Genomic DNA, 27,166 nt, shown 5'->3' with positions numbered 1-27,166 from the left:
AGCAGAATCCTTGTCTTTAAGCCTTTGCAACCAGAGGAGGAGGCGACCCTCCCTATCCTTTAATGTCTTGGTGGAAAAAGTCCGGCAGATTTTACATTTGCCTACCTCATGGTCAGGATAGAGGCAGTATATAAACTTCTTGTGGGGGTCTTCAGAATAAAGTCTCAACTCTCCACAAGAAGAACAAGGTCTAAACAAAGACTTCTTACTTGAAGACATTGTAGAAAGTACTGGAAAGCCAGAGAAAGTAGAAAACTGAGCAGAGCTCAGGGAGACTCCCTTCACATGACGTGCAGTAGAAAATCTGAGGGGCCTGAGCCTCTGAGGAGAAGGTTCTGGAGGGGTGCTTGCGCCTGATTGGCTGTAGTTTGGACTAACATAATGACAGGGATATGTTGCAAACGTTTTCTCTCTCTCCATGTATTCCTATGTGGGAATGATGACCCGGTATATGCAACTGTTTTTAGTGTGTATTTATATGTGTTATGTTTTTACATACATATTTTATTGGGATTTTATTGCTATTTTATTTACCGTGGGGCTCCCACTTAGACGACGGGGAATATTCAAGCATGTGAATCTATGAAAGACACCCTAATACTGGAGAATCACCCTTGGATCTCAAGAGGCTAACTCTCGGGTCTCACCGGAGGGTCACTTTATTATCTCATGTGAAGGTCATTTGAGGATGTAATGTGAGGGTCACTTTAAGAGCTAACATGAGGGTTATTTTATTAAATGCTTTTGATTTCACAGGAGTGTCTCCATCAGCCGGCCGATTAATCAATGTATTGGTACACTGCTTCTTCCCAGTGGCGATAGATGCAAAGCGGAAGTATGCCTGGGATATATTGAGGCTTAACAGCAGTGCAAGTTATAACTCGGACCGACCGTCAAGGGGAAGCAAGGAGTCTGGAAACACATGCTTCAGAATATGAGCATAAACTGTGTGCTCCTCAGAGCTGACAATATTAAGCTTATCTGGCCCCTCACCTGCCCCACACACACATAGCCACACAAAACCACACACACAACCACACACCACCACACACACAACCCCAAACACAACACACACATACAACCACACATAACCACACACACACAACCACACACAGAACCAACCGTCAGTGCACACTTTCACCAAGCACAGACACCATCAGACATCAGTGCACGCTTCCACCGGGCACAAACACCACCAGCCGTTAGTGCACGCTCCCACCTGGCACACACCACCAGACGACAGTGCGCGTTTTCACTAGGCACACACACACCACCAGCCGTCAGTGCACGCTTTCACCAGGCACATACACACCACCAGCCGTCAGTGCACAATTTCACCAGGCACACACACACCACCAGCCGTCAGTGCACGCTTTCACCAAGCAAACACACACACACCACCAGCTGTCAGTGCACGCATTCATAAGACACACACCACCAGCCGCCAGTGCAAGCTTTCACCAGGCACACACACACCACCAGCCATCAGTGCACGCTTTCACCAGGCACACACACACCACCAGCCATCATTGCACGCTTTCTTTCGGGGGGGCGTGGCTTGGGCGCCGATGGCGATGGTCGCCTGAGAGCTCGGCTCCGGGACTGAGCCCGTGATTATCCTGTAAATCGGAGGCTGCGGGGCACCCCAGCCCCCGCATTCTGCTGATCGGCCCGACGGAGACCTGCCCAGGCCCTTGGCGAGATCTGAACGAGTGGTGACCCGGCGAAACATCGAAGTTTGCGGAGTTGCGGAGTGCGCCCCAACATGGCGCCCGGACTTCATTGTCCCCCTGGCCGGATCCATTAGGCTGGAGGGGCATCGCCAGCGGCGGCGCACCCCCGGCTCTGCCATCTCCCAGTGATCTGTGATCTGGATATCGGTCAGATCGGACTTTTTTAACGAGGATTGCACTCGGATGGGTGACTGGGCGGATGCCCACGCTATAGTGGATCCCGCACGCGGACGTCTGGAGCTCCCGGTGGTAGCCCCACTCACGATACCGCACTTAGCTACCTTTTCCTGGCCGACCCACTTCCATGGGAGGCGCAACCCTCTGGCGCCGCAAATCGTCCGGTGGAGTTGGTGACCCTCACCCCGGGACTTTATCGGCCGTGCGGGCCTGCCCGACCTGGCGGCGATTGTCCCCGCCTCCTTCTCGGTGCCCTCGGACGACGTGGTGGTGGCGCGAGCCGAAGCGGAGAAGATCCACCAGGCCCTGGAGACGGAGATCTCCGGCACTCGACTTGAGGCCCAGCAACCGGGAGAGTCATAGCCGGAGCCTGCACTCGGAGACGCCTGCTCCTGGACCCGCACGGAGTGCTCCCAGCGACATGGGGAAACCTAGAGGAGCCAAGGGGACTACCCCAGCCGCCTCAGACTCGGAGACCCAGGACAAAGAGGAACGTGGGGACCCAGAGAGTTCTGGAGGTGCATCGATGCAACAGCAATTTGACCGCGTCTTGGAGGCGATAGCGACCACGCGCTCGGCCCTCCAGCAGGACATTGCCCAGGTAGCGACGAGCCTAGGTCTCCTTAGAGCGGACCATGGCAAACTTTCGGACCGGGTCAAGGAAGTGGAGGGCTCGGTGAAAACCTTGGAGCCGGCGCAGCGAACCTTGGCTGCGACTATGAAGGATGCTTTATCCCGGATTACGGCCCTGGAGCAGAGAGCGGAAGATGCGGAAGGCCGCAACAGGAGGAACAACATCCGTGTGGTGGGCCTGCCGGAAAAGATTGAGGATGGTGACATGGTGGCATACTTGGAGGCCTGGCTCCGTGACACGGTGGCCCCGGAGGGTCTATCCTCCTTCTACACCCTGGAGCGTGCCCATAGAGTCCCGGCGAGGCCACCGCAGCAGGGACGTGCCCCGAGACCAGTGGTGGCGCGATTATTGCACTTTAGGGACAGAGACTTCATCCTCAATGCCGCCAGACGTAATGGTCCATTCAAAGTGGCGAACAGCCAGGTGAACATCTTCCCGGATTACACCTACGAAACTCAACGCAGACGGTTTTCCTTCCTGGCGGTCAAGCGCGAGCTCAGGAGCGAGGGCATCCAGTACTCGCTCCTCTATCCTGCAAGGCTCCGCATAATTGTCGATGACAAAACTCAATTCTTTGATACCCCGGAGGATGTCTGTGCCTGGCTCGAACTCTATAGAGCAGGGAAGGATGGCTTCGGTTCCTCATCCCAGCAGGCGTCGGAACCGGAGCAGAGACGGCGATCCAGGAGGATTCGGAGTCGCCGTGGCCGCTCGGGGGGGCCCTCAACGGCAGAGACATCGGCGGAGCGGAGGGGAGTGCTGGAGGTGTTATCTGCGCTATCTGGCTCACGGGACGATGCCATTGAGGAGGAAGCAGACCCTGGTGACGAGGGGGCACCAACGGACTCCGAGGAATCGGTGACGGATAGCGTCCATACACCGGTGATCACACCGAACTCGGTGGAAGACCTTCTGGATGGACAGGGGTAATGGGGTGAGCTACTTCATTTTGGGAGGGGGCCCGGTGGGGGGGTGGCGGGTGCCGACGATTGATGCTGACTCCCGGAGCAGGGAGGGTGGGGTGCCCTGTTTTTGCCCCGAGGGTTTTTGGCACTGTTTTGGGCTTGCTTTAGTCCTGGTAGCCTGAGCGTCGAGGGCCCACTGCCTCCGCCCGGCCCGCACCTGGCCCTTAAGGCCTTCCTACGGTGGCGACCGAGGATTAGTAGGGATTAGTGGGTTGTTGGAGGGTATGGTTTGGATGGGAACTAGATGGTGCTATTTGGGTCCTGTTCTGGGGAGGGTGGATGGGGGTTTGGTTCATTCTTGGGTTGTTCAGTTTTGGTTGGGGAAAATGGCCGCCATCAGTGCTGGGATGATTGATATCCTTTCTTTGTTGGGACCCAGATGGGGAGACTTTGTGAGAACGATATGGGACAATGGCTGATGTTGCTAATCTGAAATGTGTTACTTGGAACGTGCGGGGGCTTCATACTATGTCCAGGCGCCACAAAGTCCACGCTTATTTAGTGCGTAGGGGGGTACAAAAGGCGCTGCTGCAGGAGACTCATCTGACCAAGGCGGAAGGGGCGGCGCTACAGCGTAGATGGAGGGGGCAGGTCTTTTGCACTTCGTACTCCGCATATGCCAGAGGGGCGCTGATTTGGGTTAGAGCTGGGGTTCCCTTCCAGGTCACGAAAACAGTGATAGATCCAGAGGGGCGTTATGTGGCTATCTCGGGCACTTTGGGAGGGAGGGACTTAAACGTTTGCTGTGTGTACGCTCCTAATATAGACCAGACTGCCTTCCTTTCCAGGTTATCGGGCTCGTTGGCCCACTTCTTCTCCGGGCCCCTTCTGCTCGGTGGAGATTTCAACTCAGTAGTGGATGTAGACACTGACCGCTCGCATCCACCCCTTCCCGATTCTCCGGTTCGTCGCATGGCTAAGGGTCGTAGGGACTGGCAGACCCACTGGGGTCTAACGGATATCTGGAGGGCGCAACACCCCACAGCTAGGGACTATTCCTACTTTTCGAGCCTCCATGAGTTGCACGTTAGACTGGACGGTTTTCTTGGCTCGCCCGAACTGGTTTCGGCAGCGGTCCGGTCTGAATATTTGACCAGAACCATATCAGACCATAACCCCCTCCTGCTGGACCTTCGTTGGTTCCCCGGGGCGCCTGCGGTGCCCACCTGGAAATTACGGCCCGAGATCCTTGAGGACAATGTTTTCAAGGCGGACCTAGGCGATAAGGTCTCAGAGTACTTTGCGTCCAACGGCGGCACCGCGAGCACGAGAGCGTTAGAGTGGGACGCTTTTAAGGTGGTGGTGAGGGGTTACTGTATTTCTAAAAAGGTAGGCATGAGGCGAGTTATCCTCGCCGACCTAGATGTGGCGGACCGGAAACTCCGCGAGCTGGAAATCCGCCGCCCCGGGCGCCCTGAATTACAGGTACGCACGGCGGAGGCGAAGGAGGCGGTGGCGGCGGAGGTCGAACGGCTTCGCTGGTTTGACTACAAGGCCTATACGGTTCGGTCCATCGCAGAGGGGGATAGATCGAGTGCGTTGCTGGCATGGCTGGCCAACCCTACGCGTCAGTCCTCATTGACGACATCTATGCGCAAGGCAGACGGAACCGAGGTGTACACTCAGCCTGAGATTCTGAGCTGCTACCGGCAATATTACGAACGTTTGTACCGCAGTCGCTCAGCCCGCAACCCTGACCTGCTCGATAATTATTTACGGCCACTGGAGCTCCGAACAGTGGAGCAGGATGTGGCGAAAGCCCTGGGGTCCGACATAGAACTGGGAGAGATCCGTAGCGCCATTAAAAGGATGGCGAGGAATAAGACCCCGGGCCTGGACGGCCTTCCTGTGGAGTTTTATGCAGCTTATGCTGACCTCCTAGCCCCTAGGTTATTGGTAGTCTACAGAGAGGCGAAGAGGCTCGGGCGACTCCCGAGCTCGATGTGCGAGGCGTTGGTGGTTCCACTCCTCAAGCCCGGAAGGGACTCGTCCGACCCGGGGTCTTACCGTCCCTTATCAATGCTGACGGTTGACTATAAAATACTGAGCAGTATCTTGGCCTCGAGGCTGCTGGGACACATGAGCTCCCTGGTGCATGAGGACCAAGCTGGCTTTATCCCTAGGCGTAACACGACCATGAACATCCGCAGGTTGATCCGCTTGCTAGGGGAGCCACTTGTGGATGCCCCGTGCCCGGTTGTCTTATCGGTAGACCTAGAGAAGGCTTTTGATAGCCTGGAATGGGACTACCTTTGCACTGTGCTACGGAGGTTCGGCCTCGGTGAGGGCTTTCTCAGATGGACCACGGTTCTCTATGCCTCTGCATCGGTTAGGGTTCGGGCGGGACCACTGATTTCCTCACAATATCCGGTGGAACGGGGCACGAGGCAGGGATGTTCGTTATCCCCACTCCTCTTTGCGCTGGCGGTGGAGCCACTCGCGCTGCATCTCCGGTCGGGAACCCATTATACGGGCCTATGGACTCCTTCGGGCCCGCACTTCATTTCGCTGTATGCAGACGACCTGCTGCTCTTCCTAGAGGACCCGCTTGCCGCCTTACATGGAGCTGCGACGGCGCTCACGGAGTTTGGGGAGGTCTCGGGCCTCCGGGTGAATTGGACTAAGACCTGTCTTTTCCCGGTTCGCAAGGGCACCCCCGCCCCTACTCTAAGTAGGGAGATTAGATGGAAACCCGACTGCTTTAAGTACCTGGGGGTGTACGTCTATCACGAACCATCCGACCTTCTAGATGGGAACATTGCCAGCAGCACTCGAGCACTTCGAGGCAGTATGGACTTCTGGGCCACGCTACCGCTCTCGGTGGCAGGGCGGATCGCTTTGCTTAAAATGGTGGCGCTTCCCCGGTTGTTATATTATTTCCGGACACTACCGATTTGGGTCCCACCGGCCACGTTTCGACTACTACGATCAATGGTTGTCGGATTCCTCTGGGGCTCGGGCCGCCGACGGGTGGCCCTCAATACCCTGATGAGACCGAAGGATGAGGGTGGGCTTGCGGTGCCGGACTTTGAAAAGTATTATTTAGCGGCGCAGCTCCAGACCTTCACCCAAGAGATCGCCCGGGAATTCCGGGGCCCAGAAGACGGAAGGGGGACGGGGATGGCCAGGCATGTTCTCTCCTTCATAGCGCTGCGACAACGTTTGGCCCTACGGGACTTGTCGCTGGAGGAGCGGACCGTTCGCCTGTGTTGGAACCGAGCTCACGTCCGGGGCCATCTGAGAACACCGTATGCGCCCGAAATTCCTTTGGGGATGCTGACGGCCTTGCCCCATGGCGGCGATTGGTCACGATTGGCGAACTGGGAGCACACCGGCTTACAGCTAATGGGGGACCTGTATGAGGACGGGGCGCTCTTGCCCTTTCAGGAGCTCATTGATCGCTTCGCGATCCCCCGCGGCGACTTTCTGCTGCACTCAGCCCTGGTCCGAGCTATCCAGGCGCACTGGAAAAGCGGACAGGAGGAACCCACTTTATCTCCGGTGTGCCAATACGTGATGATGTCTGCGGGCACGGTGAAGGCGGTCACTTGCCTTTACGGCAGACTGATCAACGAGGGGCTGGCTCCCCTCACCACTTTGAGAAACCGCTGGGAGGAGGACATTGGCAAGGAGATCCCGGAGACGACCTGGTCCCAGCTGGTGCGGCGAGCCTGGAAGGGCACACGCCACGCCCGCTTTCAACTGGTCCACTATTACGTGCTCCATAGAGCATATCTGACCCCGGTGAAAATCAGGCGATATTTTGCTACGAATTCGGCGGACTGCCCCAGGTGCCCAGCCCAGGAGGCGGACCTTCTCCACATGCTGTGGGCCTGCCCGGGATTGTCATCCTACTGGGTAGAAGTGGGGAAGACCCTGGAGGAGGTGACGGGGAGGTCCTTATCGTTTGACGCGGCGGTGGGACTCCTGCACTGGTTCCCTCATACCCCCAAGAATAAAATATCCAGCAAATTCATCGACTTAGGGCTACTCCTAGCTAAACGAGAGGTGACCAGGAACTGGAAGGCACGAGTTGGTCCGACAGGAAGCCGATGGCACAGCGAACTCTTGAAGTGGGCGGCGGGGGAGAGCACGCTAAGATACCAGCTAGCTTGGAGGCAGCGTAATGAGAAGGCGCAGGAGGCAGCGCTGGAGTGGGAGACGTTAGTACAGGCCCTTAGGGATTATTGCGCCCCCAGCGACTCTGAAGATGAGGAAGCGGCTCGCCCCATGTCCCGATAAACGATTACACTTTCAGACCTGTTGCTTTCCCCATGGGTCCCTTAGCAGATCCTGTTGCGGTTGTTACCGGGCGCTGATGGCGGGGTTGGGTAGGGTTTTCTTTGGTTTATAGCGTTTGAGGGTGGGGTTTTTCTTTCTGGGTTTATAGGCTTGTTTGGAAAAGCAGATGACGGACAGTGGATCATCCGGACCAGCTTCGACATCCTTCTGAGCCCCCATTGAATTTCGCCGCCCGACCCCAGGGTTGTGGGCCGACTGGCTGTGTAAGAAACTTACGGCGGGGGGACGGAGGGTTGTATCTCATTGATTTTGCTTGTGCTATAATGCTGGTCGATTATGTAACGATTTACTGATTCCTGCAATAAAAATATATTTAAAAAAAAAAAAAAAATCATTGCACGCTTTCACCAAGCACACACACACCACCAGCCATCAGTGCATGTTTTCACCAGGCACTCACACACCACCAGCCGTCAGTGCACACTTCCACCAGGCACACGCACTACCAGCCATCAGAGCACAATTTCTACAGACACACACACCACCAGCCATCAGTGCACACATCAATTGTGAACGCATCCACAATTAACTATTGTAACAATAGCAGTATGGCGCACTTTACTTTTAAACATATTAATTTAAAGCGCAGCATGCCACCATTGCTACAATTTTTTTGGCCTACAATTTATAGACTTTTGTTGCAATTGGTGTAGCAATATTTAGCAATGCCAATAGCTCAAACTTAGTTAATGCAAGACCTATTGCATTGTAAATGCTTGTTTCATCAGGCGGTCTCGTAGCTCTCAGGTCGGACCACCTGGTTTCTGTCTTGGGTCTTGGGAAAGCGCAGTGCACAAATAGATCAGGTGAATGTGTTCTCAGTCTTTTCCTATAACCTTCCCTTTTTGGTTTAAATTCCAGATTGGGTTTTTCTTCAAACCCAGTTCTCAACAATATGGTCCCCTCTGCATAGTAAAGTGAACATTACAATAAAGCACCCCAAATAAAAAAAGAGAGAAAGAAGAAAAAAAATAACCCTTAAACAATTGATTCCACCGAGATATACGCCAGGCCCGACCGCGTATCTGGGCACTGCAGTTCTCTTTTTCTTTTTATGGCAGCCTCTTGCTATGGCTTCCACGTTTCTCTTTCTCTTTTCGTTTTGACCATTCCCTACCTCTCCCACTCTTCTTACCTTCTTACACCCATACCTGACGAGCTGCAACTCTCTCGAGTTGCGGCAGGGGAGTCACGCGTCCCAGGGTGACCACCACTCTTCACTCCAGGATTCTGGGAGCTCATCTTCTTTGACCGAGGGTCTTCCTTCTCCTGTCCCGTACAAACCACCTCCGACGGCTCCGATGGAACTGGTTCCGCCCTCCTCTCCGCGAACGCAGCTGGGCTCTGCGTTGTTCCTCTCCGTGTCTTCCGGGTTCTCTGTCTCCAATCCGCTTGTCCTCTCTTGACTCCCTGCCCTTCTCTCTGATTCGTCGTTGACCTCCGCAGTCCTGCCTCCTTCAGTCATCAGAGGTTCCTGGCTGATGACGTTAACCCTTTCTTCTTTTTTCTTTCAGGGACGGAGTTGCTGGAGCCGTTCGTCATGCTGTGATGGAAGAGGTAAGTGAGAGGCGTTTCGGGGTATAGTGTTGGGGCTGATTAGGTGTGATGGGTTATTTTCAGGGAGTGGGGCCCAGTCTATCTCACAGTCTCCATATGTACATTGGTCTTGACCTCCAAGCTGTGGAGATCGAGGCCCTGGACTTCGGCCGCCCTACACAACCATGGTTTAGGAAGTACTCTCCTCAATGGCAGGGCTAGGGGTGAAAGAAGTCCGGAACTGCGCTCTCTCAGGAGTGTGTGTGTGTGGCAGGAAGGGGCCGAATCCCACTTAGATTTGTGTTTTTTCTTAGATTGAGCCAAAGATTTGATTCAAGAAGAAGAGCTACCCTGGAATGACTCTGGTGACTTCTGGATCTTCAACAGGATTGGGACCGAACTTTTGACTTGGACCGGTCTCTGCACAGAGTCTTCCGGTACTTGGCGATATAGTTTTTGCCTTGTCAGCTCATATGGTTTTCAGGTTCCTTGACGCACAGTTGTGGTTCGACCCCAGGAAGCACAGGCAAATTTGGGGAGGATCCATCACAACTGATCTGCATTTAGCTGGGTCCAAAATGAGGTGGCATAGTGAGCAAAAGAACCATGGGTTGGAGTGCTACCCTGAGCTACTGCCAGTGGTTAGACTTATTGCAAGCAGCCTCCCATCACCTTTTGTGTGTTTTATGTACTGGCCTAATCTGTATGGGTATGGCCAGACGTTGAGCCCATGCTTGCTGTGTCACTGGAACCAAGCTATACTTGGATGATGCAAAATGGACCCCGCGCCCAATGGGAACAGTTAAGCCCGAACTGCCAGTCCAGGCCCTCCCTTGACTGGAAACAAGCATCTTAAGACCGGTTTCGGGCTCTTAGCCATCATCAGCCAGGATAGCTGGACTCCAGTGGCATGGAGAGCATGGGACCCACGTCTGGGCATACCCTTCCCACTCTGGGTGACAAATGCAAAAAGAACAATTGATGGACAGAATGCAGAACAATGTCATACATTCATCCCAGTACAGAAATCTGGGCCTAAATCCATCATTTTTTAGCTCACCATGCCATTCCAGTTTGGATCCAGCCATGTGCAAATGAGTCTTGACCCTGCGCCCAATGGGAACAGTCCAGCCTGAACTGCCAGGCCAGGTCCTCCCTGGACTAGAAACAAGCATCCTAGGACCGGTTTCGGGCTTTCAGCCCTCATCAACCAGGATAGTTTGACTCCAGTGGCATGGAGAGCATGGGAACCAGGTCTGGGCATAACCGCCCCACTCGGGGGTAACAAATGCAAAAAGAACAATTGATGGACAGAATGCAGAACAATGTCATACATTCACCCCAGTACAGCGATCTGGGCCTAAATTCATCGTTTTTTTGCTCACCATGCCATTCCAGTTTGGCCCCAGCCATATGCAAATCAGTCTTGACCCTGAGCCCAGTGGGAACAGTCCACCTCGAACTGCCTGGCCAGGTCCTCCCTGGACTAGAAACAAGCATCCTAGGACCGGTGTTGGGCTTTCAGCCCTCATCAGCCAGGATAGCTTAACTCCAGTGGCATGGAGAGCATGGGACCCACTTCTTGGCATACCCGTCCCACTCGAGGTGACCTATTCAAAAAAAACAATTGATGGACAGAACTCAAAATAATGTCATACATTCATCCCAGTACAGAAATCTGGGCCTAAATCCATCATTTTTTTGCTCACTATGCCATTCCAGATTGGATCCAGCCATGTGCAAATCAGTCTTGACCCTGCCCCCAAGGAACAGTCCAGCCTGTACTGCCAGTACAAGGCCTCCCTGGACTGGAAACAAGCCTCCTAGGACCGGCTTCGGGCTTTCAGCCCTCATCGGCCAGGATAGCTTGACTGCAGTGGCATGGAAAGAACAGAACCCACGTCTGGGCATACCCGTCCCACTTGGGTTGACAAATGCAAAAAAAGAACAATTGGACAGAATGCAGAACAAGGTCATACATTCACCCCAATACAGACATCTGGGCCTAAATCCATACTTTTTTTGCTCACCATGCCATGATGAGCCCATAACTAGGGCAAAACTGGTGCTGGATTGCTTGTGTTCCAGTTCAGGGAGAACCTGCTTTGCATTTTGGGCTCGAGTATTCCTTCCTATTATGGTAAAGTCAAGGCTGATTTGCATATAGCTAGGTCTGCATATAACTGAGGTGGCATGGTGAGTAAAAGAACGATGGGTTGGAGTGCTAACCCAAGCTGTTGCCAGTGGTTAGACTTATTGCAAGCAGTCTTCCATCACGTTTTGTTTCGAGAATCCGGCACAGACATCTATTTGCAACAACCCTTAAGGGGCTTAAAACCTGTCGTTTAGGGAGGTGTTATGTCCCTTGCACACTATTGAACAATTTTTTGATCGAGGTTCGGGTCTGAAAGAGATGAGAGGTAGCTCCAGATCCACGTCTATAATGGCGTGGAAAGAAACTGACGTCAGCGCGCAGGAGTGGAGCCTAAATAGGCTCTGCATGTAATTTCCAGAGCAGAACGGCGTCAGTGCGGAGCCGCACAGTGCCACCTGCTAGCGTGCAGAGGTACTTGTGAAAAAATTGCAGATGCAGTCTAACGCCTGGGGAATAGTCAGAAGATGAGGAATCTACTGCTACAAGTTTCTGTCAAAAGAGAAGATTTCAAACCAGAGGTTTTTGTAAACTTGTCTCAGATCATATGTCATGTTACTCGGATCTGAATAGCCCTTTGACGTAGTTTCAGGTCGGTTTGGAGGGGTGGGGAGAGAGGACAGACTAGGTGGCTATGTGAGCTCCTCGCGGATAATGCAATTTCAGGCTCAGGTTTCCATGAGCTGGTCACCGATGATATTTTAAGTTGGGGGTTTCAGTACAGAACATTGGTCGATGATGAGATTTCAGGCTAGGTAGTTGAGCTTGTCAGTGATGAAGGGATGTCAGGCAGGTTTTTTTCTGTTGGTCACCGATGCGACTTCAGGCTTGCAATTTCTATAGGATGGCCATTATGATTTCAGGTTGGTAGCTTCAGCAAGATGGTCTCAGGTTTTTAGGATGGGGATTTATGTGAGCTGTTCGAAGATGAAGTAAATCCTACCAGGTGTTCTGTGAAATATTCACGGATTATTACAGCCCGAAGCACTTCTGCACTTTATTACAGGTCGAAGCACTTCTGCACCTTTTTTTCGCACATGGGCACTAATCGCACTTTCCCTGTACTGTTCTGTCTACTCACTTTGTTAAGAAATTTATATGTACTATGTATTCAATATTGACTTTGTAATTCTGTGATGTTTTTCTTTTAAAATGAAATGTATAATGTTTTGTACTTTTATGGATTGCAATATATCCGAAATAAAGTCAATTTGATTTGATTTGATTTGATTCACGGATTATATAATTTCGGGGTGGGGGGTTCAAGAAGGTGGCTGCTAGTCCATTTCACGCTGAAATGAATGCAAGCAGTTTTCAGGTGAACTCATTTCTGGCTGGGGTTTCTGTGAGCTGATTTCAGGTGAATGTTTCTGAAGTTGGTCACTGATAATTTGTTTTCATGCTGGACGTTCTGTAAATTGACCTCAGATTAAGTGATTTCCGATTGGGGGGGTGAGGCGGAGGGCTGTAAAATGGTCAATGCTTGTGAGATTTCAGGCGGTAAGGGTTCTGTAAACTGGTCGCTGCTGAAGTGATTTACATCTCACAGAGTGTTTCATTTGATGAAACAGAAATACCTGTGTTTTTCTTAGGAGCCCTTATCCAGTGCTGCTGAAGGCAGAGCTTCCAAATACCGATCCTGCCTAGTCTGATTCTACCTCCTGCCTTACTTTTCAACCATCCTAGTTTTTCGTCGGGTTGTCAATGTTACAGGTTCTTTTTTCATCCCTGCTTTCCCCCTTTGTCAATATGTTCCAATCTTTCTCCTCTTCCTTCTTTCTCCCTTTTTCTGCTTTTTTTCTCTCCTGCTCCGAGTCAAAGTCTGATGATCAAAAATAAGTCCTGGGCCAAACCACTAATTAAGCAGTGACCGCGGTGGTCTCCGAGTGAGGCTACTAACTGGTCACACATGATGTGATTTCAGTCTCAGAGAAGAGCTGTGTAAATATGGCCTCACGTGAAGCGATTCAGGGCTGAGGGTTTTAGCAAACGTGTCGCTTCTGTGGGTGATTTTATAATAGGGGAGGGGGGTCTGTAAACTGGTCTCACTTGGTTTTGGGCTGTGGGTTTCTGTAAACGGGTAAATGATTATTTAAAACTCGGTGCTTCTCTAAGCTCGTCACTGGGGTGATTGTGTTTGGGGTTTCTGTGAGCTGAGCTCACGTGAAGGGATTTGGAAGCTGGGGGCTTCTGTCAGGCTAGTTGCGGGTGTGAGTGCAGACAGGGGGTTTCTGGAAGCTGGTCACGGTTGATGCGATTCCACACATGACTCAATCTCTGCAGAAACACTGGGCAGAGCTTTGTTTCCCTCTGGAGGCACAGAGCGGCTCATTTCCTGTCTGCTCCCCGACTCCCGCCCCCTCTCCCTTTCCTGTCTCAGAGCTGCTGCTATTTTGAGGGTTTCGATGCATTTAGGAGCACAGATTCGGGACGGTAAATGGGCGCCATCGCGAGGGTGCGCAGGAGGCAGCAGTGAGTGCCACCGTAAAGAGGCGGAGTGCGCAAAAGAGCCCCACCCCCATGTGCAACAGGGCGAGGTCACTGTAACCAGTACACAAGGCAGCGAGTTGGGAGATTTCCTCGTGTAGTGTACCGAGGAGAGGACACGGCAGACCCCGAGAAGCAGAAGAGTGGACGAGAACTCGGAACACTGGGCCGAGACTAGAGTCAGCGGTACAGAAGGGGTGGTGATGGACGGAGCATCTGAACCAATCAAACACTCACTCCCAAGTCCACAGATCTGGGTTTAATCCATCACCGTTCTTTAGCCCACTCTGCCACCCCAGTTCAGACATGGCCATATGCAAATCAGTCTGACCCCTTGCTCACTTTGCCACTGGATTCAAGCAAGCCTGGCTGAAGACGGCTGTAATGCCAAAACCTGTCCTAGGAAGCTTGTTTCCGGTCCAGAGAAGGCATGGCTTGGCAGTTCGGGCTGGACTGTTCCCATGAGGCACAGGGTCAGACTGGTTTGCATATGGCCATGTCTGAACTGGGGTGGCAGAGTGGGCTAAAGAACTGTAATGGATTAAACCAAGATCTGTTGACTGGGTGTGAGTGTTTGATTGGTTCAGATGCTCTGTCCATCACCACCCCCTTTTGTACCGCAACAGTCAGAGCGCGCGTCTAATACCGGACGCAGAGACACCGAGAACCCCTAGGACATGTACGGAGGGCAGTGTGTGTGTGACACGCTTAACATTACTCTCCACACACAAGGTTCAGTTGAGAGGAATCATTCGTGGTCTCATCTTCCCTCAAATACAAGCAAAACATACCACCCCCAGACCTCACTGAGATTACCCGCCGTGAAAACCTTCCTGCCCTCTAAAAAATGTTCCTCTCTGCTGAATCCAAAGAGACCCTGCACTCATCCACTCTCCTTGCAGACCAAAAAGGCTGAAAGGTATGATCACTGGGTACCCCAAATACAGGGCAGACTGGCACCTGCAATCCGAATTTAGGAAAGAAGAAGGAAGCCCATATTACAGAGTGGAGGGCCTCTGAGTAACGAACTGAGGGCTGGGACACCACAGTCCCTCCCAGGACAGGGTCATTAACACTCCACAAAGGATTACACTGACCCAGGCGGGTCTGTCACAGACACAGAGTGTCCTAGGGCGTGTGGGCTGTCAAGGCCCAGGTTAGTAGGCTGACTACGAAGCACTCTCTCTTTAAACAGGACGCAGAAAGTGCAGCCAGGGCCGGACGCAGCGAGAAAGGAAGCATCGCAGTTCCTGTTGCCGCCATTTCCTGGTCACAGGGCAGGTGCACACCGTGGGAGTCTAAGACGCCCTCAAATACAGCACTGGCGCACAACTCCCAGCCGCCTTTCCGTCCCTGCCTAAAACCATACACATCGCTCAGCAGAGACACCCTTGCTTCACACGAGCCCCAAAGTCAGCAGACAAGCCCCTGGTGCTTCCAGTATGCTCCCGGTGGGGCTGGCTGATGGAGACCCAGCGTGTATGCCAACTCTAGACCAACCACTGACTCAGAGATATGCAAAGTCTGATTCCAACTCGGAGAAAAGACAAAGCAGAAGCGATGTGGACTCACAAGCTTAAAATACTCACACCTTCCTAATTACACTCATATAGACAGAAGGGGCTGCATTTGTTGAAAGTTGTCAGCTTGGTAAAAAAAAAAAAAAATGTATGCATTTCCCAAATAAAATTGCTAGTCACTTGGAGATTAATTTGCATACCTCAGAAGTTAGGATAAAAATAATACAGGACTCAATCTGGAAATTGATTCAAGGTTCACAGGCTGAGTCGCTATTTGAAGATTGACTTAAACTGTGAAGCTTTTCACAAGCTAGGGTTCAGTATCATTCCTGAATCCCCTATCCGTTGTGGGTCAGTGAAGGAGGGGATTCAGTAGCAGCTGCTGGATTAAAGTAGATTTTGCACATGTATGAACTCTCAAACGCTATAACCACAGAAGTGAAAAAGGAGTTAACGAAAGAAGAGAAACACTACATAACACTCCAGTCAGACCAGTTTTCCCTAATAGGGCTGCAAAAATTGATTAGTTTAAAGGCAGAGCAAAGAAAAAAAAGATCATTTGTAATGTTAGGCATTTATAAAGAAAATGGTCCTTGATCCATTACATTTATCTAGCATTGAATGATGGGCAAATTTAATCAATAGCTTACAGGGTGCCATATCCTGGAAATGAAACCAGAGGGCTGAGTCATGGATCCAATGAGCACTGCAACGCGCAGCTAGGTATTGAGAGCTGCAGTCAGCATGAGGCAGAAAATATAGGATTTCCAAAGAGCGAGGCATCACAAAGGGTTACTTCCCAGTTATGAACTGCCTAAATTAGTGACACCAAGCAATTGCCTTCTAAAATCTGATATACCCACATCACATTCCAAGGAATCACTTGCCTCCTACAATCGTCATAGGGAAGTAACATCAAGAGTTCACCCACTGTCTATAATATAGGTACATCCAATTCATATAACCTATTTACTTCAAGTGCACTAACAGATAAAACAACCTTGTTTACTATATGTACAACCGTCATCACAAAGAAGAACTTCAATTTCTACAATATACATACATCAGGAACCGCCTGCGATCATTCCACCTTTTGTAATGTACTTACAGCAGACACCCCAAAAGCATCACCCCTTATTTCTACAACCGAAACACAGGATCATCCCAGAATCATGTCATATAAAGTGATTAGCACGTGGAAGGACATGTATCGAAGTGCTTCACAGTAGCTGGAGCTACAGGGAACAGAGTGTGGGGTAGATGGAAGAATGGAATATGGAGAAGAGGGGAGAGAGAGTTCATGGGTTCAGAGAGAGGAGGACTGGGCGCTGAGGCAGAGAGCACCAGCAGGTGAAGACCGGGATAAGGAGAGAGAAAGAGTGAGCGCAAATTGAGCAGAGTGACAAGTGTGAGAGGAAGGTATAGGACTAAAGAGAATGAGAAAAAGAGGGTGCATAGAAAGAGACAGAGAATAACAGTCTGGAGGCAGACAGGAGAGACTGAGCACATGAGCCAAAAGTTGCAATTTATTAAGAGAAAGCTGGATAGAGAACGACCAATAAGACAGAGCAGGCTCACTGATTTGGAAAAACAGATCAAGGGTGGTTGGTTCAGTAAACCAAGAGTTGGTCATTACAAGGTGTAAACTGAGCGTCAAGGAAGGCCAAGACAGGAGCGGGTCAGGCACTCACCCAATGTGATTGGTCCGCAAAGAGATTTCCAATTCCCGGAGCACTTTTGTAGATTCCTGTACTCTTCGCCGAAATTTCTGTTAACAATTAAAAGATTCTATCAGTATCCTGACCAGATTTCTGCGATCAGTTAAAGCAAGACTTAAGCTTAAAGACTTTAGTAGTTATAAGAAACCATCCCATTAACCCAAACACAACGCTATACAGAGATGTTGCCTAGAAACCAATCCAAAGTCAAATTAAAATGACCTTAGGAACTGCTTAAAGGTTATCGCTTCCACAGGCAAACATATGTTTTTGCCTGCGGTGTTCTCCTGATTAACAAAACTTTATTTACAGCTCCCAACTGTAAAATTGCACTTTTTGCTACCCAATTCTGGGGGCAACAGAAGAGACCCAACCTCTCATTATGGAGACAGCGGCCCCCAAGAGACTATGCCGGACCCTCTCTGACAGATACTCATTCTTGGTACTCATCTTCACTGTACACTTTTCTACATATTTAATAAAGCAATAAATAGAAGACTTCACCCGAGCAAGTCTTATACATGTCTGTGCAGGTCCATCTGCTGCATGATTTCTTTTCCTAAGCACAAGTTAAAGTCGATGAATACTTAGCAGTATACCAGATCTCCAAATAACCTAGCGTCATAGAACCCCCAATTGCTCTGTGGAAGTCTGAAAATCCTCCATGAGTACAATGGCAAGTTCTAGTACACTTTGCCCAAGAACAAATGGTCTTGCAAGCTCGATGTTTTATAGAATTTGACCATGGGACCCCAGCTGGCAGATCCAGCACCCCAATTTCAGCTAACAGTTCTCGCAGACTCACTGTTCTCGCAGCCTTAAACCAAGGGTCTGTACACTGCAGTGATAGGACACACATTCAGCTATCACAAGTCACAGACTAACTGTATAATGTAATGTAATGTAATGTAATGGTGTCTTGTAAAGCGCATGTATCACCCCGCCATGGGGTATCTCAGCGCTGTAGACCGCTGGGGAACCCGTCCTGGCTTTCCCTGTGAGATGGTCCCTGCTGGGTATCTCCAAGGTGAAACCAGGCATCCCCGGCGTATGTGGGGGGCCGTTGTGGAGATAAGGCAAGCTAATGCCCAGAGTTGCCGAGTGTGATCCCTGGTTAGAGTAGGCACCGAGGTGAGAATTATCGAGTCCACGACCCTGCCGCGTCGGGAATTGAACCCTGGTCCCGGGCCATCCTCTGCTTCCGGGTCTGTCGCCTCTAACCAGTGAGCCACACCACTGTGCTTTTGACCTTCTTCTCGAGACTCCTAAAAGGTGCAGAACAGATTATCTGAATTCTTTGCAGAGCGTGTCATTTCTCTGGCTCCACCTAGAAGTTCTACTATGCACTTGTGCATAACTGAGATATCGTGCACAAGAGGCACTAATCCCATGTGTCACTAATTTAAGGCCAGCGATTTCAACTGGTTTGAAGAAGAAAAAAAAGTTTTGTTTTGGGATCTGTCTAAACAATGTATAATGGTACACCACTACTTTCTTTGAAACTCAAACTTCTACGAACTGGTGTGAAAAGATTTTTCACAAAATAATGAGGGTTTGGAAGGGCTGCAGGAACAAGTCATCAAGGAGATCATTTTTTGCCCAGGAGTAGAAATTCACCTACTAATCTTATTCCCAGCAAGAGTGATAATCTGAAGTACATCAAAATACATTAAAGAGAGCGGGGCACCACTATGGTAAGGTTTCTTACCTATACTTTTTGTTCTTTATTGTGGGCAGCTTCATCAATAATGTACATTAGAGTATTCCTGTGAGTTCAGTAAACTGGCCACATTTTGGAAAAAATATTTAAAACTAAAATAGAATTTAAATTAAAACATCATGTTTTTCTTGAACAAGAACCTTCAAGCAAAGCCTAGTAATTTGGTGGTGACCTCTAAGACCACACCAAGCTTGCTGCAATCACAACCCCATGAACCAGCCCCGCTCCTCACTTTTAAGTCTAGCTCCCTCCATGAGAAACCATTATATCTCTGATACACGGCGACTGGGCTGATCGCTTATGGTTGATGAAGATACACATAATGGAGAGCTTCAATTACAGTGAAAAAAACTGGACTTTCTCCGTAATGGGACCGTCATGAAAATTATGACAGTAAGGAGGAGTAACAAGCAGTACCCTTTAGTGAAGAGGGTGCGGGCAATAAAAAAGAGCAAATGGTCTAACTTGTTCCTGGGTGCGGCTTACCATACCGGACAGTATGCTTTGACATCAGAGTCTGTGCAGCAATGTAAAAGGAAATTGTAAACCGCTCTTCTACCAGCAATATAACAGGTTTTCTAAAATAATTTTTCTGGACAGAGACGCAATTGCTGTTTTTCCCTTAGAATAGTGAATTTTAGGTGTTGCCTACAGGTGGAAGTTAGTATTCTAATAAAATAAAAGAAATCCGAAACTGTGCATTTGGTTATGATCTCTTTAAACACAGGAGACCTAAAATGGCTTACGGCTCGGAGTTGTTTTAAAGGCACTGCATCTATGGTTTGGTTGATATAATACCTTAACATCTGTAAAACATTCACAGTATGCAAGGAGGATTCTGGTGGGACAGTCAGATTAGCAACAGCTAAAGGCGAAGGGGCAGCCAACTTTGCACGGATACCTACAATTACTTTAGGGAGGTGAGAGGGATGTGAGCCTAAGAAAAACAAACTCGAAGGCTCCTCAACACAGAAAGGCTGAATTTTAGTAACCCTCCATACCAAGGTTAAGACTACAGAAATGGTCACTTTCCACAACATGTGTTTGAAGGCTGAAATGTGTTTGGATTTTGAAGGCGAGCATGTTAATTTTGTGACAACAACATTAAAGGCCCTACCCACCAACAAAGCCGAAAAAGTACGGGCAGAGATCTGCACCTATATGCTTTTTCTGACTTTATGGTATTCGCAGTTCTTTTCAAGCATACGAATGGAAAGCTGCACTAGGTATAGGTTTCCAAGAGTACTCTTGGAAAAGTCAGGAATAGGATCCCCTGTGCAAAAGTACATTGTTTGAATATATATCTGCATGGGAAAACAATGTTGCCATGGGGGAACCCCCTTCTCATAAACCCTTTGAAAATATGGGAATGATTCACATTCTTTAAAAAAAAAAAAATCTGAACAGGGGTTTACACCTGCACATATATGGACTAAAAATCCTATATTTTTATGGTAGAAAGGAGAATAAGAGGGGTTTGTGAATGCACCTAGACGTACGAGCTTGTGTGCACTCACAAACGTCCATGGGTAGTAGCCATGCTTTAGAACTCCCCTCATCCCACCCCTTGAGTGGAATTTATGTATGTAGCCCTAAGTTGTCAAGAAGGCGTTGGTCTCCTTACTGGGTATGATATTAAAAAGACCTTTACAAATGGAGGGATCTTTTTTGGTAGGCTGTAACGATAAACACATGAACAAAGATTAATATATGACGTCTGATGTTGGAAGATGCAGATGAGTCGGTAGTGCTGCTTCCGTTATACACCAATGGGACAGTATCCTTCCTATGCCTATACACACCATATGCAGAACCTCTTTCCCTTGAGGGGGTAGCCCTTCTGTATGGATTGACTCTTCACCTTTCCGGATTCGCACACATTACATACTGGAGAGCTTCACTTATAAGATTAAACTCTAGAACATCAAGCTGTCGTTGGATATACTCCACTGTAGCCTGGAAAAGAGCGCCTGTCTGCCTGTGAACAGTCCGATAACTGTATATGGTTCAAGTGCCACAGCTGGTGGAGCCAGATAGAGACAATAACAGTTCTCTTCGTGGGTGCTCTTCGGAGCGGATAAACACTCCACATGCAATTATTCAGGAAATCCCATTGCAAAGTCGAAACTGTGGAGAACAAATTGATTTTAAAAAACACGTCTTGTAGATCGCATTGGCAGGGTCTACATTAAAAAAATACACGGATTCTTCCTGAAACCAATCTGCTAAGCATCTCCTGTGGTGTTCCGTTCTTATGGAAGGTAAATAAGAGAAGACAGCAATACATGATTTAGAGCCCAGCACCTTAGTATCTGTACTTTACTGGAAGGGGGATGCACTCGTGTCCCCATTGAGTTATGACGCAACACATCATACTTCCATTAGTACATAGTTGACAGCCTATTCAGAGGAATGCTTTAAGAGAAGGGCGGACTGTGGCAGGTCAAATAAACCTCCATGAAATCTTCTCTGCTGGTGATCAGCACTCTTGTACAGTCATCTCAGGCAGAAGGGATCCTCTCTATATCGGGATGTACGGGAGTTGATAGTTACACCCTTATTTACTGTCAGCTTAAGAAAGCTTCAGCTTTGTGTTAGTATAATCCTGTTCTCACAGTCCAACGAGGTTCAGTTCTACTGATTGAAGAATTATTTATTTGGTGGATTTTGGTGGAGTCAGGCAAGATGGATCAGAAATATGCAGCAATCGATAGCGCCCAGCACAAACAGCGGTCAAGAGCGTGACCCCTTCACCAAAGCAGGTTCTCGGTCTAGAATGACTCCTAAGAATAATAGACTCATGGATGAGGTCAGAGCAAATCGTTTCCGAATTCACAGCTTTATTCAACGTCGAATGACAGTAGGATGCTGCAACGACAACAAAGACGTCCCGTTTTCTGAAGTGACCAGCTTCTCCTGCCATGCTGGTGAAGACGCTCGGGGCAGACTTAAGGCTCGAATGTAGGTCTTTGTGCTGATAAGTTAGCGACCCATGCAACACTTCAGGGGCTTAATTGGGAAGGCCAGGCTGTCACAACAACATAACCATCCTGGAAGTCTGATGTTCAGAGTCTATCATCTTTATTGATGGAGCTGATGACCCTCATGGCTAAAGCGCGGTGGGCAAATACCTTTTTCATAATGTAGCACATCCGTTTAGAATTTGTATCCAGGACACTAATGGTGGTATTTCGGGTGTGTAATAAGATACTCATCTTGTGATAAAAATCAAACTAGTCAGCAGAATTCTTATCCCTAAAAAAGAGAGGATCTTCAGGAGCAGATTAATATTCTGTTCCTGTCTCTGCAAGCACACACACGTAGAAAGTGGCATCATTATAAATATACTATATTTAGGTGTGTGGTAGGTTCCAGAGTATCAGGTATTATGGAGGGAGAGACTGTAATATTGAGCAGCTGCACAGAATTCCAGGTCAACCCTGCTAATTGTCACTGACAGATGGAAAAGGATTGGCGGCCAGTATCCTACATCAGCAGGTCTCCTCTCAATCTGATGCAGACGATAAATTGACACTTTTGGGCAAGAAACGGCTAGAATAAGTGGGCGTCTTTGGGGCAGATGTTCAAGGCAGCTGGAGCACGTACATTTCAGTAGGGTTTTAAGTGGCAATGGAAACTCCATACGTGAATGCCTATGATAAACGACTACCTGTGGGGAGAACTTCTGTACAGAGTCCTTGGATTTCAGGACATACTAGAGCTGGTAGAGTGAGACCAAACACCGGAGCAGGTGAAGCGAGGTTAGGCAGTGGAGCAGGCGGTGTAAAGTAAGGCACTGGGAAAGGCGACATGATGTCAGACACTACAGAGTTAGTCCCTGGTGCTTATTGTTATAGACTAACCTGTGCATTAATATCTCTAGTCATCCCACCACTCCATTCTTTTTGGAGCTCGAGTAGAGCTTCCGGTCATAATCTAATTTTGCATGGCCTCAGCAGTGAGTGAAATAGGGAATCCATGCATTGGTACCCTTATGCGTAAGGAGATAATACAGTCCATTCAGAAGGTAATTATGTTGTTCTTTGCCATAGACACACAGAGTGCTATGAAAATTGCCAAATATTACAGAAACCCTATTCCAGTACCTGAAAAGACAGAATAATGCTTATATATCCTGAATGCCTTACATTACAAGCATCGAGAAAATAAAATTACTACTCCCTTCAGCACTCACCTTCCTTGTGACTCCTGGGTCCAAGAAGCTCTGCAATTTCTGGATATACGTGTGTGGAGGATTCTTTGCCTGAAATCGTTCCTGACAGAGAAAACAAAATATTGTAAAATCTAACAGGCATAGGGCCAGGTGGGCAGGACATTTCAGAATGCCTTTCTCGCCAAAGACCGGTCCAAACACTAACTTCCACGGAAGGAATCCCTGATGGAGAGAGAACTAACCACCACAAACTTTGTATCTCCTTCGCTCCTCTGTGCCCTTTGAGCTTCATCTCTATATCTGAAACTCTTCCACGCCTATGCTTTCTTAACCCGAAGTCCATCACCCAACTGTTCCAGAATCTGTGTGATAAAGCCCAAACTTGTAGCAACCACTTTTCTCAATAAGAGTACTGTATAATCTTGCTCCGTTACCAACCACATGTGACAAGGCCTGTGCTCTATAAACCCAGACAATTACCAACCACTTAAGCCATAGCCTGGTCAATATAACACTGACATTTATCAACCACGCATTCAAGAGCCTGGTTGTATACCACCACAACCTTCAACACTCACTTCTTAGTGTTGACATTACTTCCGATTGCTGCTGATTGCTTGTTCCATGGATGTTTTCTCTCCTGCCTTTACCAAGCATTAATTCCAGTTCTTTTGTACTATAACCTCTTAAATATTATAAGTGACCACCCCAGGACCTCCATCTGCCCTGTATCCAATTACCTCCACCAATCAACCCCCTGGGTTTCTATAATCCCGGACCACCAGCAATGAGTGGCCATAGTGTTCATGCAATCCATAACCTCTTCTGTTCCTAATCGTAGAGTCGCTATATCTTATCACCATTTGACAGCTGTAGGGTTACTATAACCTAGACACTCTGTTCCTATATTCGTCCTCCAATAATATCTGATCTCATCCAGCCAGTAGCCCCGGGGCTCTTGGCCATGACTTCTGCTGGTAGTCTACCCCCTTGTTTCAATAACCTCTAATCTTTTACAGTTGTCTGCTCTGTACTATAATAGCCATTATCTCTACTACTAATAGATGAAATGTAAAGGGATGTCAGGCTTCTGCCAGCAGGCCTCTGGGGCTCCTACCCAAAGTTTCATTATAATGTACCTGATCGCATATCAAGTCCCACTTCTTCTCATTGTCGTATTGTCGAAGCAGCCTGGCCTTGTCAGGAGGAAGATTCATTGAGCTCTAAGGAAAAAAAAAGAAAAGAAAAAAAGTAAGAATAAATAATTTCATTGTTCCTCACTTTAAGCCCTGGTATACCCTTACACATGGCTCATCTCGGACACATTACTTGGTCACTCTCACATGTAAACCTCAAAACAACACACCACAGGCTCCCACAGATATCCCTGGCTGTTTCTTAGATACCTATATCCTCTTTTCACCCATACTGCAGATTCTTCCTTATACACAAACTGCTCCTCTCCCCATATAAATAAAGAAGATAAAATGGACTCTCACGCCCCAAGATACAGTCTGGTTCTACGCACTCTGGGCCTGAAGTGCTCAGATACGCCTATAAACTGTTTTGTCTCCAGCAAGAAAAAATATAAATGGCCCTAGGATCTCATAAACCCCTAGGATCTCAAAAACAATTGAAGATCTATCAACAGCACTTTGACCCCTTAGCTAGGGATATGGGGCGAGAGTTAATAGTTCAACACCTAAAGATTACTACTCCTCTAAGGAGCACAGGGGATCCCAAAGATGAAAACAAGGCACTCCGCACATTTCACCACCTTAACAAATGGAGACACTCTGAAACCTGCCAACAAAAGTGTTTATTAGAAGTCGACGTACCGGAGTGGGAAGAATATTGAACAAACAAGCAATTCCCAAAGACTTGCCCGGGGGTGAGGTACAGGGAGCCAGCCATGAGAGACATCATCTTCCTTTACATGTGCCAGCAGTTTCTTCGAGAGAAAATCACTCCGAGTTCTGCTGCTTTAGAACAGATTGGCGTTTGGAATAGGAGGGGGCTCATTTACATATTTTTTCAGTTACTTCTGAGAGGGAAGGATGTAGCAGGGATGAACCAAAGAGCTGCAACCTCTCTTGTATGCTAGCCCCACTCGTCTTTTATGGTTTATCTCGAGCCAGTTTACCTCCACACAAACCCATGACAGATGCACGCTTCTCATCAGTTGCATCAGTGATGTATGTGTATGCATTATGGATGAGCCCTGAGGCCCATTGAGGGACATTTATTGTACTACAATGTCTGGCATCGTTCTTTATATAGCACTTTCCATTCCGCATGTAAGGCCTAAAGTAACACAGTTTGAAAACCACCATTGATATTCATTAGGCGTAATGAATTAATTCTTCCCCAAGAATGGCAGATGTGCAACCTAACACAGCACTGTAAGATCAGTTAAGGACATTAACGACTCTACCCAGCATCGGCGGTGGAGCAGTCCATTGGTGGTAAGGACAATCTACAAAGCTGTATTAAACATGGAGTCTAATCAGGAGCAGGATGAGAGCAGCACACTGTTAAGCCACCAAAGTTATTGAATGGGTTTTACTCAGGCGTGTTAGATGAGCAGTCCAATGGAGGCAAATTCACACCACCAGGGCATTTGATAAGGCCTCTCTAGGAACGACACATGAGCAACCCTTTGCTGGTTTAGGACAGCAGTACTTGTATTGGCAATCCTGAGCAACTGCTCTCCACTGTATCCAGTACGCCTGAAGGCATTGTTAAGAGGCCCAGAATTTGAATAAAGCGACTTTCCAGGAGCGCTGGAAGGCTCATCATAAGAGACATCACTAAAACACCAGTAAATCATAGATGGAATCAATTGTTCTCTGGTAACAGAATACCAAAGAAACCTGCACCACATCTCTACAGCACCGTAATATGAGTGCCTCTGGATGTGGTATCATCTGTATCATCTTCAGAGTTTTGCAACTACATCGCTTGATTGTACGCCAGGCAGTATCCAATTTTGACCCGGGATATCCACGGGATACATTTGTGCAAGAACTCTACAGAGGACTCCTTGGCATAATCAGTTTTTAGTCTGAAAAAATTCTGGCAGGGATCTGGCCCTCGTTGACTAGCCTTTAAAGAAATCATGAAATTTACCAACTGCCCTGTACCTTTGAAAGTAGTTTACCACATGTTCTTGACTGGCACAGAACTAAGCATCAAGTATGCCCCAAAGATTTTAATATATGCTACTTAGTTCTTGAAACAGCAGAAGAATACAGTATCAGACGTATTTAAAAGGATATACCATACAGAACATGGGCAATATTGAGCAACAATGGAGTGAGTGGTTATTTATACATTGCCTCTCCAGATCCAAATTGCACAGCTCCATTGCTTACAGTTAAGGCCTTTTCCAGGCAGGCATTGGCAGTCCTGTATCATGTTGGGCTCTCACTACAACCCTAGCCAAATGGCTCTGGTTATTTAGCTTTTTGTTTAATTCTATTACTTGCATACTACTTTCCAGTACAAAGTATTAGGAGTTAGAAATGTGTTGCAGATGTTTTCCTAATAATTGGCAAGCATCTTTTGCTACAGGGGCTAGCAAGATTGTTACATTAGAGGAAATAACGCATGGAGGACTTTATCCATTTTTTGCTTTAAGGGAGGAATACTGCTGGGAAAAGCTGAGCAATTGCTAGAAAACTACAACCTGAAGGTCTGAGGGAGAGGGCAAGGAATGCATTCTAGACCATGAAAATCTAAATTTACCAAAACCTTTATTGGCATTGAATGGGACACCAAGATTGAATTCAAAATTCAAACCATTCATTAGGGACCGTCAGAATAATTGCCAAGTTTCTGGGTGACATGATAATAATTGGGTATAATTCTTTACTTAACATTCAGACGGTCCACTGGTAAGAGAAGGTCTAATTTTAATAGATTTAAACTGTCTGGATCTAAATATTTTACCACACTAGACTTTGCTACCAAAAAATAACTTTTGGATTAAATCATTTGTACTGAGCTTGAACACATGTTGCAAATCAAATATTTCCCACTTTGGCAT

At 48.4% G+C, this 27,166-nt stretch overlaps 1 protein-coding gene across 3 annotated transcripts in view; it reads right to left on the bottom strand.

Moving 5' to 3' along the window:
* LOC147748758 (formin-like protein 3) overlaps positions 1 to 27,166 on the bottom strand; it is a 374,701-nt gene that overhangs the window by 215,460 nt on the left and 132,075 nt on the right. For all 3 annotated transcript variants that reach the window (XM_086963760.1, XM_086963763.1, XM_086963765.1), the window contains exons 2-4: positions 24,258 to 24,341; positions 23,140 to 23,220; positions 17,198 to 17,274 (exon numbers count right to left, since the gene is read on the bottom strand). In XM_086963760.1, the coding sequence (XP_086819886.1) occupies positions 17,198 to 17,274; positions 23,140 to 23,220; positions 24,258 to 24,341 (242 nt within the window). The remainder of the gene's footprint in view (positions 1 to 17,197; positions 17,275 to 23,139; positions 23,221 to 24,257; positions 24,342 to 27,166) is intronic.

The sequence above is a fragment of the Lissotriton vulgaris genome, chromosome 1_1 (assembly GCF_964263255.1).
Source record: "Lissotriton vulgaris chromosome 1_1, aLisVul1.2, whole genome shotgun sequence".
Classification (NCBI taxonomy): Eukaryota; Metazoa; Chordata; class Amphibia; order Caudata; family Salamandridae; genus Lissotriton; species Lissotriton vulgaris.
The sequence above is the reverse complement of the archived record's forward strand: the minus strand, read 5'-3'. Positions and strand labels throughout refer to the sequence as shown.